Source organism: Lepus europaeus, chromosome 14 (genome assembly GCF_033115175.1).
Source record: "Lepus europaeus isolate LE1 chromosome 14, mLepTim1.pri, whole genome shotgun sequence".
Lineage (NCBI taxonomy): Eukaryota > Metazoa > Chordata > Mammalia > Lagomorpha > Leporidae > Lepus > Lepus europaeus.
In genome coordinates, this window is record NC_084840.1 from 51,906,614 (window position 1) to 51,926,526 (window position 19,913).

The 19,913-nt window shown below is 41.6% G+C and overlaps 1 protein-coding gene across 1 annotated transcript in view; it reads right to left on the reverse strand.

Annotated features, from left to right (window-relative positions):
• The window catches only part of PCNX2 (pecanex 2), a 338,333-nt gene that overhangs the window by 179,904 nt on the left and 138,516 nt on the right, over positions 1 to 19,913 (reverse strand). Inside the window, exons 16-17 of the mRNA XM_062210622.1 lie at positions 14,222 to 14,331; positions 12,293 to 12,389 (exon numbers count right to left, since the gene is read on the reverse strand). Of these exons, the coding sequence (XP_062066606.1) occupies positions 12,293 to 12,389; positions 14,222 to 14,331 (207 nt within the window). The remainder of the gene's footprint in view (positions 1 to 12,292; positions 12,390 to 14,221; positions 14,332 to 19,913) is intronic.

The window sequence follows — 19,913 nt, forward strand, 5'->3', positions numbered from 1 at the left end:
CTTATATATGTAGAGACTTACTGGTATCACTTGATGGCCAAGTAATTTTTCAACTTGTGATGTCATATGTGTACATAAACACAAACATACATACACATACACTGCCACAGTGATTACTCAAAATATTAAGTTAGTGAATGAAATTTCATGAGCCATAGTCAGTGCAAACATTCGCTGACAGTCAGTGTTAGGTTGCCTTCCATCTTTTACCATGATGAATTAAGCAGAAATCATTATCATTATGCACTTAAATCTTTTTCCATATTTTGAGCTGATTCCCTATAAAAATCCAAGCATAAAGACTTACACCATAATAGGTTATATAATTTTATGATTCTTAGTAAATTATGTTTTTCCAGATGACTATAATAATTTATAGAAAAAACATATGAGTTCCCATCTTGTCACGTAGCACTAAATTAATTTTCCTGTGCTGAGTGGACAAAAACATGCGATTTTATTTTAATTTATATTTCTTTATTTACATGAGGGATAAACATGTCTCACACATTTACTTACAATATATGGTTACTAAATAAAATGGCTTTAATTTTGGTCTCAGATGTAGAAGTTTAAAATTTCTATGTACTTCAATCTATGTAAGTATGGGTGGGTGTGCACAGACAATGTGTATATGCTTTATTTACTTTATAGATTCCAAATCTGAAAAGTGATTATCTCTCTACAATTTGGATGAATTTTTTTATTTCATTTCAAAATATTTTGGAAAAACTACATGTTTTTAAATGTGAGACATGTACACACAACATTGCATGAAATAAGTATGTACAATCTGAAGAACAATTATCAACTGAAAGACTCTGTAGCCACCGACTAGCCCCAAATATTTCTAGCACCTAAAAGGCCACTGTATGTCACAAAAACCCATCTCTGGAGTGAGCACTGTAGCACAGAAATTAGCACCTACATCCCATATTGGAATGCCTATCTTCGAATCCCATCTTCACTTCCAATCCAACTTCCTGCCTCTGCCTGCTCTAGGAAGCAGCAGGTGATAGTTCAAACACTTGGATCACTGTCACCCTTGTGGGAGACTGAGATAGAGTTCCAAGAGCCTCACTTTGATCTGGCCCAGCTTGTCTCATTTGGGGACTGAATCAGTAGATGGAAGATCTCTCTCTCTCTCGCTTGCTCTCACTCTGTCACTCTGTCGCTCTGCCTTTCAAATAACTAACTAAACTATTAAAAATACAAACACTTCTATTTCCCTTGGAAGGTCCTATAAACTATTCTGACTGGTGAAAACCAATTACAAACTCTTTAGTTCAAGTTTTGCCTAGTTTTACCCTACAGATTGCATCATACTCTATGCATCTTTTGTGTCATACTTATTTTGCTTAACATTATATAGTTAAGATTTACTCGTGCCATTGCACATAGCTATAATAATGTCTGTCTCTTTGTTATATACTACTTAACCTACTGTTGGTGAAACTGCCTATTGCTTTAGTTAGGAGCTCTTATTAACAATACTACTATGAACAACCTTATATGTGTATTCATTCAGTTGTGCAAGATGTGTTTCAAAATAAATATAGCAGAGGCCAGTATTGTGGTGTAATGGGTGAATCCACTGCCTGTGACGTAAACAATTCTATGTGGGCATTGGTTCAAGACCCAGCTGCTCCACTTCCTGTCCAGCTCCCTGCAAATGTGCCTGAGAAAACAGTGTAAGATGACCCAAGTGTTTGGGTCCTTGCACCCACGTGGGAGACTGGGAAGAAGCTCCTGGCTGTTGGCTTCAGCCTGGCCCAGCCCCAGGCCATTGCAACCATTTGAAGAGTGAACCAGTGGATGGGAAATCTGTCTCTGTCTCTTCCTTTCTCTGTAACTCTTTTAAATAAATCTTTTTTTAAAAAAAGATTTACTTTATTTATTTGAAAGTCAGAGCTACACAGAGAGAGAGGAGAGGCAGAGAGAGAGAGGTCATTCATCCACTGATTCACTCCCTAGATGGCCACAACGGCCGGAGCTGCACCAATCCAAAGCCAGGAGCCAGAAGCTTCTTCCAGGTCTCCCACATGGGTGCAGGGACCCAAGGAATTGGACCACCTTCCACTACGTTTTCAGGCCATAACAGAGAGCTGGATGGGAAGTGGAGCAGCCGGGACTAGACCGGTGCCCATATGAGATGCCAGTGCTTCAGGCCAGGGCTTTAACCCACTGCGCCACAGCGGCGGCCCCTCAAATTAATCTTTAAAAGTAAATAAATACATATAGCAGTAGAAATGCTATCTTCAGGCCGGTGCCGCGGCTCACTAGGCTAATCCTCCGCCTTGCGGCGCCGGCACACTGGGTTCTCGTCCCGGTCGGGGCACCGATCCTCTCCCGGTTGCCCCTCTTCCAGGCCAGCTCTCTGCTGTGGCCAGGGAGTGCAGTGGAGGATGGCCCAAGTCCTTGGGCCCCCCACCCCATGGGAGACCAGGATAAGCACCTGGCTCCTGCCATCGGATCAGCGCGGTGCGCTGGCCGCAGCGCGCCTACCGCGGCGGCCATTGGAGGGTGAACCAACGGCAAAAGGAAGGCCTTTCTCTCTGTCTCTCTCTCTCACTGTCCACTCTGCCTGTAAAAAATAAAAAATAAATAAAAACAAAAAAAAATAGAAATGCTATCTTCAATTTGTAATACCTAATCATTTTACAAAATGGACTTAATAATTTACAGTCCCACTAGCAGTACATGAGTGTGCCCTTGTTCTACACTTTTACCAACACTTAGTATTGTGAGAGTGTTTTTTTTTTTTTTTGTGAGTTTGCAGGTTGGAAATGGCAAGTTAATATGGTTTTAATTTGTAGTTTTCTGAATTTTAATGAAGCTTCCCACATATTCATGCTTTATTATAATTTCTATTTTCTCCTTAGTGATGTATATGTACAAATCTTCTCTCATTTTCCATAGAGATATCCGATTTTCTTATTGATTTCTAAGAATTTAAAATTTATCTAGCTACTAGCACTTTATCAACTATCCACATTTTATATATATATATATTTTAAACTTTTATTTAATGAATATAAATTTCCAGTGTACAGCTTATGGATTACAATGGCTTCCCCCTCCCCCCCATAACTTCCCTCCCACCCGCAACCCTCCCCTTTCACGCTCCCTCTCCCCTTCCATTCACATCAAGATTCATTTTCAATTCTCTTTATGTACAGAAGATCAGTTTAGTATATATTAAGTAAAGATTTCAACAGTTTGCCCTCACATATCAACACCAAGTAAAAAATACTGTTGGAGTACTAGTTATAGCATTAAATAAGAGTGTACAGCACATTAAGGACAGAGATCCTACACGATATTTTTTTAAGAATTGATTAATTTTCTATGCAATTTCCAATTTAACATCAAGTTTTTTTTTTCATTTTCAATTATCTTTATATACAGAAGATCGATTCAGTATATACTAAGTAAAGATTTTATCAGTTTGCACCCACACAGAAACACAAAGTGTAAAAATACTATTTCAGTACTAGTTATAGCATTACTTCACATTGGACAACACATTAAGGACAGATCCCACATGAGACGTAAGTACACAGTGACTCCTGTTGTTGATTTAACAATTTGACACTCTTGTTTATGGCGTCAGTAATCTTCCTAGGCTTTAGTCATGAGTTGCTGAGGCTATGGAAGCCTTTAGGGTTTGCCGACTTTGATCTTATTCTGACAGGGTCATAGTCAAAGTGGAAGTTCTCTCCTCCTTTCAGAGAAAGGTACCTCCTTCTTTGATGGCCCCATATATTTTTAAAAATTTATTTATAATTTGACAGGCAGAGTTACAGGGAGAGAGACAGATGGGGAGAGAGAGAGAGAGAAAGAGAAAGAGAGAGAAAAATAGATTCCCCACATGGACACAATAGCTAGGGCTAGGCCAAGCTGAAGCCAGGAGCCAGGAGCTTCATCCAAGTTCCCATGTGGATGCAGGGGCCCAAGCAGTTGGATCATATTCTACTGTTTTCTCAGGTGCATAGCAGGGAGCTGGATAGGAAATACAGCAGCCAGGACTCAAACTGACACCCATATGGGATACCAGGATTGCAGGCAGGAGCTTAACCTACTGTGCCATGACACTGGCCTCAACTATCCACATTTTTAAAATTGTTTCTCATTTGTGCCTTTTTAAAAAAAAAATTCTCTTTTCTATATAATCTAAATAAATCAAAGTTCATAATTTTAATGACTTTGAATTTGTGTTTACACTTGATCTTAGCCAAAATTTGTGTTTAAAAAATTATCTTCTGATATTATAAAAGTAGTTTCCTTTACTATGATTCTAAGTGCTTTTAGGTTTTGTTCCTCAAAGTAAGATTTTATAATTCATGTGGAGTTGACTTTTAAGTATAGTATGACATAGAAGTCCAATTTGATTTTGTTACTTATACATAAGATGTTTTTTTAAAATGTTTTTCCATCTACCTGAAAGGTAGAGCGAGAGAGAGCAAGTGAGAACAAGAGTGACAGAGAATGAGAGTCGGTCTTTCATTTGCTGGGTCACTCCCCAAATGCTCACGACAGCACGGACTGGGCCAGGCCAAATTTAGGAGCTGGGAATTCTGTCCAGGTCTCTCAGGTGGGTAGCAGGAGCTCAAGCCCTTGAGCCATCATCTGCTGCCTCCCAGGATGTATGAGTAGGAAGTGGGGTCAGAAGCAGAGTAGTCTGGACTGGAACTGGCACACCAATATAGGATGTAGTTTGCAATAGCATCAGCTTAAACCATGCTACGATGCCCACTCCATCATCTGTTTTTTATCATTCCATTTTTCCTCTGTGTGGGTTTAGAAGCTGTATGCTGTTTTCATTCTTTTAGAAGGTACACTAAACAATCCAACACACATAACTGAAATTAATCAACATCTTTATTCTTTTCCTGGATATTACTAAGAATTTTGAAGTCTGGGAGTCCATTTCTTCTGCCATCTAAATTTGTATACTATTGTATACATGTATATTGATTCTATCTTAAATTTGTTAAGCCAATCACAACACTCTCATTATGATTTTATGCAGTAAATATTTGTTTAGATTTACCCACATTCCTGATACTTTTTTTCTTTGTTCATTCCTGTAAATCAGACCTTCTATCCAAGATTCACTTTCTGTGGGAAAATATTATTCAGAATTACATTTAGTGAGTATCTCTCTGCTTTTGTCTAAAATATTTTCTATTTTGCCTTCATCCTTGAATAGATTCACAACATATAGAATTTTAGCTTCGTAGTTATTTTTATTACCTTTATAAAATATATCAAACAATGCCTTTAGTTTCCATGATTGTTATTAATAAAGGGCCTTTCAGTCTGCCATTCTTCTGAATGCAATATGTTCATTTTATTTAACTGTTTTAAGATGCTCTGTGTCATAGGTGTACTGCAATTTCACGATGATCAGTCTGGTATGGATTTTTTTTTTTATTTCAAAGTCAGAGTTACACAAAGAGAGAAGGAGAGAAGGAGAGGCAGAGAGAGAAAAAGGTCTTCTATCCACTGGTTCACTCTCCAATTGGCCACAACGGCCAGAGCTGCGCCGATCCAAAGCTAGGAGACAGGAACTTCTTCCAGGTCTCCCACGTGGGTCCAAGGAATTGGACCACCTTCTACTGCTTTCCCAGGCCATAGCAGAGAGCTGAATAGGGAGTGGAGTAGCTGGGACTTGAACCAGAGCCCAGATGGAATGCCAACACTGCAGGCGGTAGCTTTACCCGCTACACCACAGCGCCGGCTCCGGTATGGATTCTTTCTTCTTTAATTTACCTTGCATGTGATTAACTGAGATTCTTGAATATTTAGATCAGTGTCTTTCATCGATTCTGGTAAATTCATACACGTTACCTCATCAAATATTTATGATGCTCCAGTCTCCCTCTCTCTTTCCCCAGGAACCCCAATTAGATATATGTTGGATCATCTCACTCTATCCTCCAAGTCTCTTCCTCTGTCATTCATACTTTTTCACTTTTTGTCCATTGATGTTGCATTCTGGAAACTTACCTAAGCCATTATTTTTCTGTTCATTAATTCTCTCTTCAGAGGTGTTTTATCTCCTATGGATGTAGTATTTTAGACTGAAACTGTCTCATTTGTTTGTTTCTTTAGGTATTGCTATTTTTCTCTTTCAAACATGTGAGATCATTTAAAAAATTCTGTTGTGTATAAAATGTAAAGTTTGCCTTATTACTTCTTTGAACATAGAAAGTATGCAATGGTACTTCAAAAAATTTGTGGAAAATTAATTAAAAGATACATTCACTTTGGTGGTGGAAAAGAATTTTGAAATCCACATTACATTTTATCCTAATATACATTTCCATGAATGTTTTGAACTATCCTTGCAGTTTTTTAAAATCTGAACCTGGGGAACAGTGCTATGGCATAGTTGGTAATGCCACTGCCTGCAGTGCTGGCATCCCATATTGGCACCAGCCCAAGTCCCAGCTGCTCCACTTCCAAACCAGCTCCCTGCAAATGTGCCTGGGAAAGCAGAAGATGCCCCAGGTCCTTGGGCTCCTGCACCCATGTGGGGGACCCAGAAAAAGTTCTTGGATCCTGGCTTTGGACTGGCCCATCCCTGGCCATTGTGGCCATTTGGGGAATGAACCAGCACATGGAAGAAATCTATTTCTCCCTCTCTCACTCTGTCTCTCTTTGTCTCTAATTCTGCCTTTCAAATACATAAAATCTTTTTAAAAAAATCTGCATCTGATACTTCCAATAATAGAACTATGTACCAATCTTTTTTTGCTGGTTCCTTGCTTTCTTGCTTAGTTTTACAAATTTTATGGTAAGCTGTTCAATTTCCTTGGAAATTTGGTTTAGGGAATACTTACAGGGGATCCTCTGGAGAGGGTTCTTGTTGGCTTCACTATGAGGCAATTCCAGGTGGGAACCACTTTAAATATATTCAAATATGAGGACTTCTGTTCCATCTGGTTGCTTGAACTTGGGCTGTAAACCCATGAAAAGTCCTAATTTCACGAGGGATTTTCTTGCTGTTATGCTCACCATGGAGGTAACTTAGTTGGCATTCCCTGCATTGAAGATGACAGAGCCAGCTTCTTGCAGATCATCCTCCCCCTGAGAGTGTGGCCCTTTAGTCTCAGCCTGAGGATCACGGGAAAGCCCGCCTTGGCAGGCCTGGGTTTTCATTTCTCCTGCCTACAATTTGATGGCTCAAAACAAGGCTCAAGACTTCCTATTTGGGCAGATGCCCCGACACAAAAGAAGCTTCCTGTCCTGATTTCTCTGGGTTTCCCTGTTTGCTTGAATTCTTATCTGATAACTCCATACTATCTTGTCAGTTTTTAAAGCAGTCATTTAGGTCCTTTCAGTCAGTTTGCCAAGAAGGGATTTAAGATGGATATTTTTAATCAGCAGAAAGTGTGGTATCTGGTTGTGGTAATTTACTCTGCAATAATATCTGACACAGAAAAGTCCCTTTGATTTTCCTCCCTCTTCCTCTCCCTTTCCACTTCTTTTCCCAAAACTGTTCAAGCCCTTTCTAATTTATATTGGTGTCTGGTGAGGGATTGGCACATGAAATTATTTTTATCCCCCACTGCTTAACAATTACCTCAATACCATACAATAAATAATTAGTTCTTGATTGTGAGATTTAATTTTCATATAATACATTCATATAAATAATTTGTCTCATTTCTGTATTTGATCCAGTAATCCTACTCTATAATCTGGAATGGGTCTCATATTTTCTTTCTGATTTACTTAGTTTTTAAATTATACTATTAAATCTCAAAGTTCCTATTCCTACTCTCGTTCAAGGTTTTAAAAATTGTTATCAACTGCTATTCCTCTAAATAAACCTTACAATCATTTCCTAATGTTGTAAATATAATTCTTTTAGAACTGTTTTGAACTATATTAAACCTATACATTTATTAGAAAGAGTTAGCGTCATATAAACCTCAGCCTTTCTATCCAAAATCAGGTTATATCTGTTTATCACCACTTATTCAGAACTTCATTTACATTTTAATAGGGTGCTGTGGTTTTCATTATTTGTGACACTGCTTGTTAAAAGCATGCCCATTATCAATTCATATATTTTACTGCCACCATGAGTTGTATCTTGTCTTCATCACATTTTGTAAGGTTAGTTCACTTATGTTAGAATGTTCTGGTTTCTCGAAATTTTCTTTTCTCTGTGGTATTTATGAATCTTCTTTTTACTCATATTTGATTTTAGTGAGCTTCTCTGTGCATTCTCTCTATATATAATACTCTTATCTATATTCATTTTCCTTTCTCAGGTTTTACACTAGCCAGGACTTCAAAACAACAGTCAATAATATTAATGTTTTACTCTCTATTTTTATGGTAAGTCCCCTCATGTTTAAACAAGAAATATCCTAGCTCTTGTTCTACTGAATAGTTTAAATGCACTGTGGCATTTTATGTAGCACTTCATGTTCCTACCCTAAAGGAAAGCTTTAGAAGCCCTGGCCCAGCAAATCATGTCCAGAGGGTTTAGAAAGCCTGGAACTGGGCCCATGCTGTGGTGCAGCAGGTTAACGCCCTGGCCTGAGGCACCAGCATCCCACATGGGCGCCGGTTACAGACTGGCTGCTCCACTTCTGATCCAGCTCTCTGCTATGGCCTGGGAAAGCAGTGGAAGATGGCCCAGGTCCTCAGGCCCCTGTATCCACATGGGAGACCCAGAAGAAGCTCCTGGCTCCTGGCTTCGGATCAGCACAGCTCTGGCCGTTGCGGCCATCTGGGGAGTAAGCCAGCAGATGGAAGCTCGCTCTCTCTCTCTCTCTCTCTCTCTCTCTCTGCCTCTCCTCTCTCTGTGTAACTCTGACTTTCAAATAAATAAATAAATCTTAAGAAAAAAAAAAGCCTGGAACCAAAAGAACAAATCTAGATGTCACAATCAATGGTTTAAAGAAAAATAATGTTTTTGGTCTCTGGGAACTGAGAAGGATGGATATAATGAAAGCAGCAAATGTAAACATGATCAAGAGTGCTGAAAATAATAAAATGAGTGAGGGTAAAAACTGAAAGGCCTGTGAATAAGACATGGGAAAAAGATTAAACTGGCAAGCCTCGTATGGAAAGTTTCTAGCTTAACTCATTACTGAGTTTCTGTAATTAGCTTTATGTGCATAATTTACCTTACTTTCATGGAAATCTATAAACCCACCATTATATCCCTGTGCCTAGATCAGTGTTTGCTGAAGCACACTCTGTGGGTCACCTGCACAGTATTCCTTGGACATTCTGGTTAAAATGTATTCAGCCCAGAAGTTGAGATGCCTGCATCCCACATCAGAGTGCCTGGCTTTGATATCCATCTCTGGCCCCTAACTCCAGTTTCCTGCTAATGTAGACCCTGAGAGGAAGCAGAGATAGCTCAAATAACTGGGTTCCTGATATCCACTTGTGGAACTGGGCTGAGATTCTGGTTCCTGCTTTGGCCAGCCCAGTCCCGCTGTTGAGGGAATCTGCAGAGTGAAACAGCAGATGGGAATTTTCTGTGTGTGTGTGTGTGTGTGTCTGTCTGTCTCTCTTCTTCCCAAATAGTTTTTAAAATGCAGATCCTAAGACCCCTTTACAGGCTAAGTGAATCAGAATAGGAGTGGAAGGGGCCTAGAAGACTGTAATCTAATGAGGCTCACTAGGCCATTTCCCATACAAACGAAAATTTACCCAAAGAGATTGGGAGACAGAGAAAATAAGAGGGAGATCTACAGAGAAATAAAATCAGAGACATTGTAGAGGGAAATTTTATACTTACATTAGAGCACAGGAGATATTTCACATCAAACTGTAAAAGCTGAACCTGATACTCCCATTAAAATACTATAATTAGATCAGAGACTTTGCCAAGAAATGAACACAAACATCATATTAAATCACCTAACAAGTCATGTGTTCTACATTGTACAAAGCATTTCAAAGGATATGAAAACCAAGGAAGGCAACACCGAGCTCATCACATCTAATTATACTCAGGAAATGCTATCAGCATCTATCAGGCAAACTCCTTGTCATGTTTCTTTGTAACTTATACATTATTTTTACTGCAATAACTCAGAAAGGAGAGAAGCAAATTCATTAGTTATGAAATCAACAAAGATGTAAGGGCATCTTTTTTTTTTCACATCTCCACAGGGAGATTTTTGGGTACACCTCCAAAAGACCTATGGCCTTTACAGTAGCTGACCTGTGAAGATTAGTTCGACCTTCTCCCTGCAAGTCTCCTGTGGAAATATTAGAGGTCAGGCTCTGGGTGCTCTGTTTGGATGTCAGATGCCTCTTTCCCATTTTAGCTGCCATCTCGTCAGCCTCAGCAGCCTCACCTCATACCCTGCTTCTAAATGTGTCTCTACTTTAAAAATTCATGATCCACACCTTTACTCATATTCATTCAGTGGCTTATCCTTCGATTCCCTTCTGGTGACAAACACGCTTCAATATCTTACCTTGAATTGTGACACACTCAAAGCCACACAGGGCTCAGGGTGAATATTTTTAAATATTATCATGTAGACTATGAGTCTTGCACATTTTCTTTCTGTATTTATTTCAAAGACAAAGTGGCAAAGAGGAGATAAAGTGCGGGTGCACACGCAGGAGAGAAAGAGAGAGAGAGAGATGGAGAAGGAAGGAGAGAGGGAGAGAGGGAGAGAGAAGGAGGGAGGGAGGAAGAAAGAGAGCCTCTATCCACTGTTTCACTTCCCCAAATAACTACAATAGTTAGGAGCAAGCCAGGCTACAGCCAAGACTGAGCCTGGCCGAAGTCAAGAGGCAGGAAATCCATCCAGGTCTGCCACATGGTGTCAGGGGCCTAAGCACTTGGGACATCATCTGTTGGCTTCCCAGGTGCATTGGCAGAAAACTAGATTGGAAATGGAGCAGATGGGACCCCAACCAGCACTCCAACACGGGATCCCGGAACTGCAAGTGGCAGCCTAACCTGCTGTGCCTCAATCCCTAACCTCTGTACACCTTTTTGAAACAAACAAAAGCTTCAATTTAACCCATGAATAGAGTGTCCTGAGCACTTATTCTGTACCAGGCACTGGCTCTGTGGATACCAAGACAAATGAGACACAGTTCCTGGCTGGAGTAAATTGTAACCAACAGATTACTGACCACTTTTCCTTTTAACAACCATTCCTAAAACACACAAGGACAGTCTGAGTTGAAGAAGTCAAGCTTGGGGCCAGTGCAGTGGCATAGTAGGTAAAGCTGCTGCCTGTAGTGCCAGCATCCCATATGGGCACCGGGTCAAGTTCCAGCTGCTCCACATCTGATCCAGATCTATGCTATGGCCTGGGAAAGCAGTAGAAGAACCTAAGTACATGGGTTCCTGCACCCATGCGGGAGACCCAGAAGAAGCTCCTGACTCCTGGCCTCAGATTAGCCCAGCTCTGGCTGCTGTGGTTATTTGAGGAGTGAACCAGCAGTTGGAAGATAGATCTCATTCTGCCTCTGCCTCTCTGTAACTCTGACCTTCAAATAAATAATAAATCTTAAAAAAAAATTCAGGCTTATCTAAACTCAATATGTAAATACATGAGAGTTGACACAACTACTGAGCATTGCTTTTCGAAATATTAATGGGCATCTAACCCAAGAAGGTCACATCTGCTCTGTGAATGTTCGAAACCACTTGGAGTCATTTTCTCAGTTAACAAGGAAATAGTATCATTACTTTACACTTTACAGCCTTAGGATTCTCCTCTTCATTTTTCCCTCATATTTTCCAAATAGCATGATTACTCCCTTCTGTGCTGCCCCAGCCAGAATCTAAAGCCCAGGGCTCCCTAGCAAGAGTTGTGTAGATGTCAGCCTTGAATCAAACGACACAGGCAAGGGTGCTCTGAGCTGAACATGAGGCTGAGGCAAGAAGAGCAGCAGGAGAGCTGTGCATAAGGCACATGAGGCATGCAGGCTGGCTGAAAGGTCTCTTTGACAAGCTTTTATATGTGCAGAGTCGCTGCTTGCTGCCAACAATGGGGAAAGTGACTTGAAGGCGGCTCACTTAAATGTCCAGGCAAGCTGTTGTCCACTGAGGATCAACGAGCACCTGTGGCACCTGTGCACATCCTCTGCCTTCAGGATGCTCAACAGTTCTGCATCTGGCACACAGCTCAATGGCCCAGTATACCAGGGATAGGCAAAGGTGGGGCACCTCTTCCTGCACTTGCCCTTCTCACATCTGCTTAGCTAGAGCCCCATTGAGTGCTCCTACTGTGTTGACAAGCCAGGCCCTCCCCTACTGCACTACACAATGCAGATGTCTCACCACGGAATCTTTCATCTTCTTGGGGAGAGGGTCTGCAGCTGACTCTTCCAGATTTTGATGTAAAAATTTAGGAAACAATCCGCATTGAATAAAGGACCTGAAAATGGAAAGTACACAGGTTTTACTTTTTAACAAATATGTACCTAGGACTGCGCTTGAGGTTAAAATTCTACCTTAGAATCTCACACCCACAAACAGCAAAAGCAAGTGCTTTCTCCACTAAAAAAATCATAGGAGAGGTGCCAAGTCAAGGGATCACAGAGATAATGTTTTGGTTATCAAATGTCATCCTATGAAAGCGTTAAGTTCCTGGGTGATATGGAACCCAATCCCTCCCACCTGTCTGTCATGACTGTCAACAGCAGGGGGACCTCCAATTCTGCCCCTACCACTCTAGGGCTTCATCCTGACAGAGAACAGCCAGCAGCAAAAATCAACATTCTGGGAACACATGCAAAGCTCAAAATTGTGCAAACCATGTTTAACTTTTTTCTTTTCTCTATTTTCCCATGCCTTTTCCCCTTGCTACACCTAACAGGCTAAAATTATGGTGGTGTCTCTGGGCCCCAAACAGGAAAGATTATCTTAAGTCAAAATATTTTGTAAATTTGGACAAATTACATGAGATGCTAACCTCAGATTCTGAAATTCACCTTAGCATCACATAAATGTTTTCCAGTTCCGAAGTAGGTATTTACCAAAGACTTAGGAAATGATTAAAGGAAAGACTAGAACTTATACTCCCAGGTGCAGGTGACCAACTGTTATATTACAAAACACAGGCTGGCGCTGTGGTGCAGTGGGTTAATACTTGGCCTGTGGGGTCAGCGCTGTGGCATACTGAGTAAAGCTGCAGCCTGCAGTAATGGCATCCCATATGGGCACCGGTTCAAGTCCTGGCTGCTCTACTTCTGATCCAGCTCTTTGCTATGGCCTGGGAAAGCAGTAGAAGATGGCCCAAGTCCTTGGGCCCTTGTACCCACGTGGGAGACCTGGAAAAATCTCCTGGCTCCTGGTTTCGGATTGGCACAGCTCCAGCTGTTGCGGCCAACTGGGGAGTGAACCAGTGGATGGAAGACATTTCTCTCTCTCTCTCTCTCTCTCTCTGCTTCTCCTTCTCTCTTTGTGTAACTTTGACTTTCAAATAAATTTTAAAAATAAATAAATAAATAAAAATTTAAAAAAAAACACACACACCTCCTTCTGTGGTGCCAGCATCCCATATGGGTGCTGATTTTAGCTCTGGTTGCTCCTCTTCCCATACAGCTCTCTGCTATGGCCTGGGAAAGCAATAGAAGATGGCCCAAGTGCTTGGGCCACTGCACCTGTGTGGGAGACCTGGAGGAAGCTTCTGGCTCCTGGCTCCGGATGGGCACAGCTCCAGCAATTGCAGACATTTGGGGAGTGAACCAGCAGAAGGAAGACCTTTTTCTCTATCTCTCCCTCTCACTGTCTGTAACTTTACCTCTCAAATAAATAAATAAAAAAATCTTATAAAAAAAAAACCAACACAATAAAAACCTATCATTTCAGAGGAGCTAGTAAGATCTTCACAGAGAAACTACCTAGGATGATGACAGTAGTGCTGCCTAATACAGCCAGCAAAGGCCCTTGTTGAGTCTGCTTCTCAGACAATTCACCTAGGCGAACATCACCAAAGGCTTGGATGCTGTCAGCTGTCTATTCTGTCATTGTGCATTTTACTCCAAAAGCATAAAAGCAAAGGAAGTGCTTGCTGGAAGTTCATTCTTGATTTTCATTAGCTCTGGGGGTCTTGCATTTGTCCTACCCTCACCCTCTGAGTGACCAGATAATCACAGAGCACTGAACAGCCAACTATCGCACCATCTCAGTGAGTGAGTGAACAAGTCTACAGGAACTTCATTACCATGCCCACAGACATGAAGAAGCCTAGCTTGGGTTACTCACAGGAGCACAGATGGGTCACTGCTCTGCCGGCTCAGATGATAGGAAAGTGCCACCAAGAGGCCACAGAAGGCTGAAAACAGTGCTGGGATATGTTGTGTACTCCAGGGTTCCTAAGGAAAAGACACCAGATGGTCACTGATGCTGGGGAGAGAATGGGTATGCTTTGGGACATCCCCAAGTTTCAGCTGGATGGACACAGTGTTCCTGTGGTCTGACAATAGGCAAACAAGATTATGATAAACACATAAAAAATTCACCTACCCTCTTATACACAGCTATTCTGAGGCAGGAGGGAGGATTTCAAACTGTACATATTTATGAGAATATGCTTACTTAATCTTTCTTGAAATTAAGCTTCAGATTTTCATAAAATGTGATAATAAGCATATATCACTTTTTCTGAATTCAATATAATACTTAACAACTAAGAACCATATTTCTTAGAGTTTATCAATAACTAATGCTTTAAAAGGTATATGGAGTTTAAGAATAGTATAAGAAACAAAATAGACCAGTAGACAAAAATAAAACTGGGTAAAGATTAGAGACAGTCCTTTGAAGTAAGAGAAAGATGATTTGAAATGAAAACAGCAACATACTTTAGGGTAAATATGATAGAAGCACAGATGTCATCCATCAACACATTGTACTTGGTGTGGCAAAGCAAAACTTGGTAAACACACATCACCACCCTGAGCCTTGTGGTGGCTTGGGACTCCCACTCTAGTGACACACACACATGCTATTCCTGCCAATACAAATGTGGCTTTTATCTATGTAGAAGAATATAGGCATATATTTAGCCCTGTCAATCATTAGCAATAGAAGTGCTGTTGATGGCTTCCCAAAGCTGAATTTAGTCAAGGACTTAAATATTATCTCCAGATTTGTTTCTTTGAGAAGGATCCATTTTTGATTGTGCTTAAAATCAGATCTACAAAGGAATGAGTCAAGTGTGTTAATATTTTATTCCTAACTGCTAAGATGCTCTGGAAAAGCAAATGCCACATAGGATAGAAAATGTGATTTTATTTTTATAGGCTGAGCTTTTCTAAAAAATGCAATGTATTTCTTCCATTTGTCCCATTGTGTAGGTCTAGGAGCTTGAGAGCAACATCTGGGAGCTGACCCTCGCAGAGGCTGTGGAGCCCCCGAGAAGCAGGGGCAGGAAGCAGGATAGACTGCCTCTACATGTCTCCAGGCAGCTGTCCAGGCTAGGGGACCTCCTCCAAGGCTCTCAGGTCAGCTTCCTCAGTGTCTGGCAACGTGATTTCTCCAGCATCCTCAGGCACCACAGCTGGGTTCATTCTTCTTCTGATTCTATGTGGATCTCTTTCCCACCAGTTTTGCTAGCGTTCCAGTCCAGTGATAAAAGCATTTTTGCATTGATCTCTTCTCCCTTTGCAGTTTCTTCAACATCCCCCCTTCCTGTGTTCCAGGAAGAGGTGCCCTTTAGCCTTGATGAGATCAGCCCAATGGGATGTCCCTTTTCTCATCCCTAGTTTGGAGGAAAGACATTCTCTCTTTTCATTGGTTCTGCCCATAAAAATGCTCCTGTTGCTAATATCTTTTAAAAAGAAGGCCTTCCCCTTACCCAGTTATCCATGCAAGCTACAACATTGCCTTAGTCTGTTTGGGCTGATAAAGCAAAATAGCATAGACTGAGTGGCTTATAAACAACAGCAATCTATTCCTCACAGTTCTGGGGGCTGACAAGTCCAAGTTCCAGGCACTGGAAGATTCAGTGTCTATGAGAGCTCACCTCCTGGTTCATAAATGGTGCCGTCTCACAGTGTCTTCACACAGTAGAAACAGGGAGCTCTCTGAGGCAACTCTTATAAGGGGATTAATCCCATTGAACAGGGCTTTATCCTTATTACCTAATCATTTCCCAAAGGCCTTACTTCCTATGAGCATCAACTGGAGGTTAAGATTTCAATATGAGGCTTTGGGAGGGTTCACAAACATGTAGTCTAAAGCATGCACTCTGCTTCGTATTTTATTCAGTGCCAGCCCAGCCTCTTGAGGCTCTAAAATGCACATTTCACTTCTCCATCTGCCAGCCACTCAAGACCATGTGGTTGGAGCATGGCCTTCAAGCTTGGCAGACCTGGATTTGGATCCTACTTCTGCTATGAACCGTATGGCCTTGTCTAAATCGCTTAACATCTCTGAGCACTCAGTTAGCTAACTCCTCTCACAGGGGAAAATCACACCTGTTCAAGGGTCTCCAAGAGGTACTCTTTAGTACTCTAGGTCACTGTTTGAAGTTTTGACAGGGAGGGGTCAATGCAGCCCCCATATAGTGACTGGCACCCAGTGCTCCCTGTCGGCAACCTGGTTGTCCTCAGAGCTGTTTTGTCCCCAAGATCTCCAGTCAGCCAATCCTCACATGTCATTGATACATCTTTCCAACACTTTTCTCGGGCTTCCTTCCATATTCCTTCCTTCCATGGCATCCTACCTGGGCAATGCCCCCACCATTTGTTCCAGCGCTACTGATAATGCTTCAGGGTGGGAGTCTCACACTCAGGTCTCCACACTCTCTTCTGCTCCATGGACCCCACAGTGTGTCTGCCACATGGATCACGTCATTGCCCTTCATTCTGTCCTTTTCATAGCTCCTGGTGGTCTACTGAAGACAAGGACTCCACAGACAGCTCCGATAGCCAAGCATTCAGCCTCATACCTTGTATCAGGCTGTGCACAGCACAGAAACAGTGAAGACAACTTGCTGGGATGGGCATCTGGCACAGTGGTAAAGATGACACTTGGGACTCAGTCCTGGCTCCTCTGCTTCTGATCCAGCTTCCTGCTGATGTGCACCCTGGGAGGCAGCAGGTGATGGCTCAAGTCCTTGGGTCCCTGATCCCCAAGTGTGAGACCTGGATTAAATTTCTGGCTCTTTGCTTCAGCCTGGCCCAGGCTTCACTGTTTTAGGCATTTGGAGAGTGAACCACAAGATGGGAGATCTTTCTGTTTCTCTGCCTTTCAAATAAATGAAAATTAACTAACTTTAAAAAATGTTAAATGGTATGATGCTTCCTGTTCTTCTGCCTCTGCACAAACGGTACTGTCTGCATAGAAAGCTCTTTCCGATTGCACTTCCCTCTGCCTGTGAGCTCCTACACATGCTTCTGTGCTCTGTGTACCCCTCATAGAAGCTCCACCCACCTAGTGCTGCCATCCCTGACTTCTCAGGCAGATTGGAGCTCTTCTCATTATCAAAATCATCTTTAAACACTGCGAGGGTAGCATGTAAGACATTTCATTCATTCTGTATGGACAAGGTTGGGCACTGCCCCTTTTCTGAGGGCCCTTAACTTCAAGAGTTATGTATACACATTTGCTAAGTCACAAGGACACAGTAGGTCATCAGTATGCTTTCACTGAATCAGCTGGATTAATAGAGCCTTTTATTATGTTCAGTGCAAAAACAACCTCTTATAGGACTTGTTGGCTCTAACTCCAAAGCCACTGGCTGGCTACTTTATCCCAGACAGAAAGGAGATCCTGATGTACCCTACTGGCACAATCACCCTTGAGACAAAACTTGCCTCATCATGTTTGAGCAGCCTTGTGATGCCACTGGGCTGTCCAGGCCCATATCCTGGGTATGCATCCTCAACTCTCATTGAGCCCTGATGTTTACATGTCTGATTCCCTGTTCAAAAGTGGGCTTGGTGACAAAGGGCAACTTTGCATGTTTCTTTCCTCTGTACCTGGCACAAATGTTAGCACATGGATGTATCCTTGAGAGAATGACTGCAAAGTCTCCATTTTCATAATGACCTGTGTAGACAAGAATTTTCAGCAGGAAAATGTAGCAAAGAAATTACCTAGCTTATAACAGTGTGGATTAGGCTGTGAAATGCCACAGAAATGAACATTACCAGAGTCAAGGAGATCCGTTGACTTTGTGCCTCTCATTTTTCCTGCTAATAGCACTCCTGATAACAGTAAAGCTATTCTGAAACTTGAGAGTTCGTTAGAGTTTAGTCATCAGATGTTTATTCACCAATACCACGTGCTATGCACCCAGAAGCACAACTGTGAGCACAACACAGGGCCTATGGAAAGTAAGAACTCAGGAGCCATTGCCGGCAGGCATGACAGGTGGGGCGACAATAAGGTACTAGGTGCCAGGCCATAGAGTAGGAAGCAAAAGCTCAAGCAAGGTGAGGGATGGTACTGGGAGCCCCAAACAAAAGAAATGCAGGAGCATGTGGCCTTCTCTTCCATGGCTTCTGGAAAGGCCACATGAGACTCCCTAAAGGATCCTTGTAGCTGCATGGAACTATCCTCAGCCATACTCCCATACTCCATATCCCGCTTTGCCCACCCTCCTAGCACTTCTCTTTCAATTCACAATTGGCCACTGTGAAAATAAATACAAAAACAAACAAACAAAAAAAAAACTGCAAAAGAGGAAGATCTTCGATTTCCTTCCATGAATTTCTGTGCACTTGCCAATGCTGTGTGTTTAATTCACAATTTTGTAAAGACAGTCTTTCTCTTACAGCCCATAGTAACAAACACTGAAAGCAACAACTGTGAGGACTTAGTAATTATGACCACGGAAGTCATTCTCTTTGCACAAAATAAAGACAAGACCAAGGGAAGCAGTGTGGGCAGAAGCTGACCACAGGCTTCTCAATGGCTGGGATGAGCAGTGCTGTTAAGAAGTTTCCACACTTCTGAGTGGCTCCTCTGTAAAAAGCTGAGGGTGATGCTTTCCTGAAAGTTTTTCTGCAATGACTTAGGAGATCTGAAACAGCCTTGTACCCTGCAGAGTAGCACATCATGTCAATTTTTCAATAATTGGAAAAGAAAGGGTACCCATGATGGATGGTCTTTGAAGATAATAAATTAAGTCCAGACTCTAAATATATTTAGATAATTAAGTTTATCTACTTTTATTCACCCAATACCCTTTACCTGATTCTGCTCTCATTTACTCTACTCCTCTATTTAATTATACCTCTTGAACACAAATGCCAAAGGACAGCCACACCTCACTGGTACCAAGGGACTCTTCCTACTAAAATAGAAATGACTAAAATATCCACTGAAGGAAAAGGCTGTGAGAGGAAAAAATATCAAATCAGAAACAATGAAGCTAGAGATGAGCAATATTGTCCCCTTCCCTTCTGCTTCCCAGCGTTTATCTCAGCCTGATTGCATAATGTGACTATTTGATTAAGATCTGAACCTTCCATTGAGTTGAGACCATTAACAGCAGGTACTCATCTGTCTTACCCCACTGTATTCTCAACACCTTGTGCAGAACCCAGGTCATGAAAGGAATTTAATATGGATAGAACCCATGTCCAGGGTTTGAGCAACTGTTACATCCATACTGTATAAGTAGACCTAAGATGGAGAATTCAGGCATGATTTTCTTTAAGTATATACAAGGACGGAGTAGGTTGGACTTTCACAATGCAGGACAGTGGTTAGAAGTGTGAGCTCCAGCACAGGACTGCTGACGTCAATCCAGACTCTCCTGGTGGCATGTACTAAGACATTGGGAAAGTTATTAAGCCTCAGTTTCCTTACCTTAACAAATGTAATGGTACAATAGTTGGTATAAGACACTCCACACATAACTTGCTATCACTATATATTCTTTACTTAGGGGAGTGAGGAATGCAGAAAAATCACATTTCCTGAAAATATTAGAATCGCCATT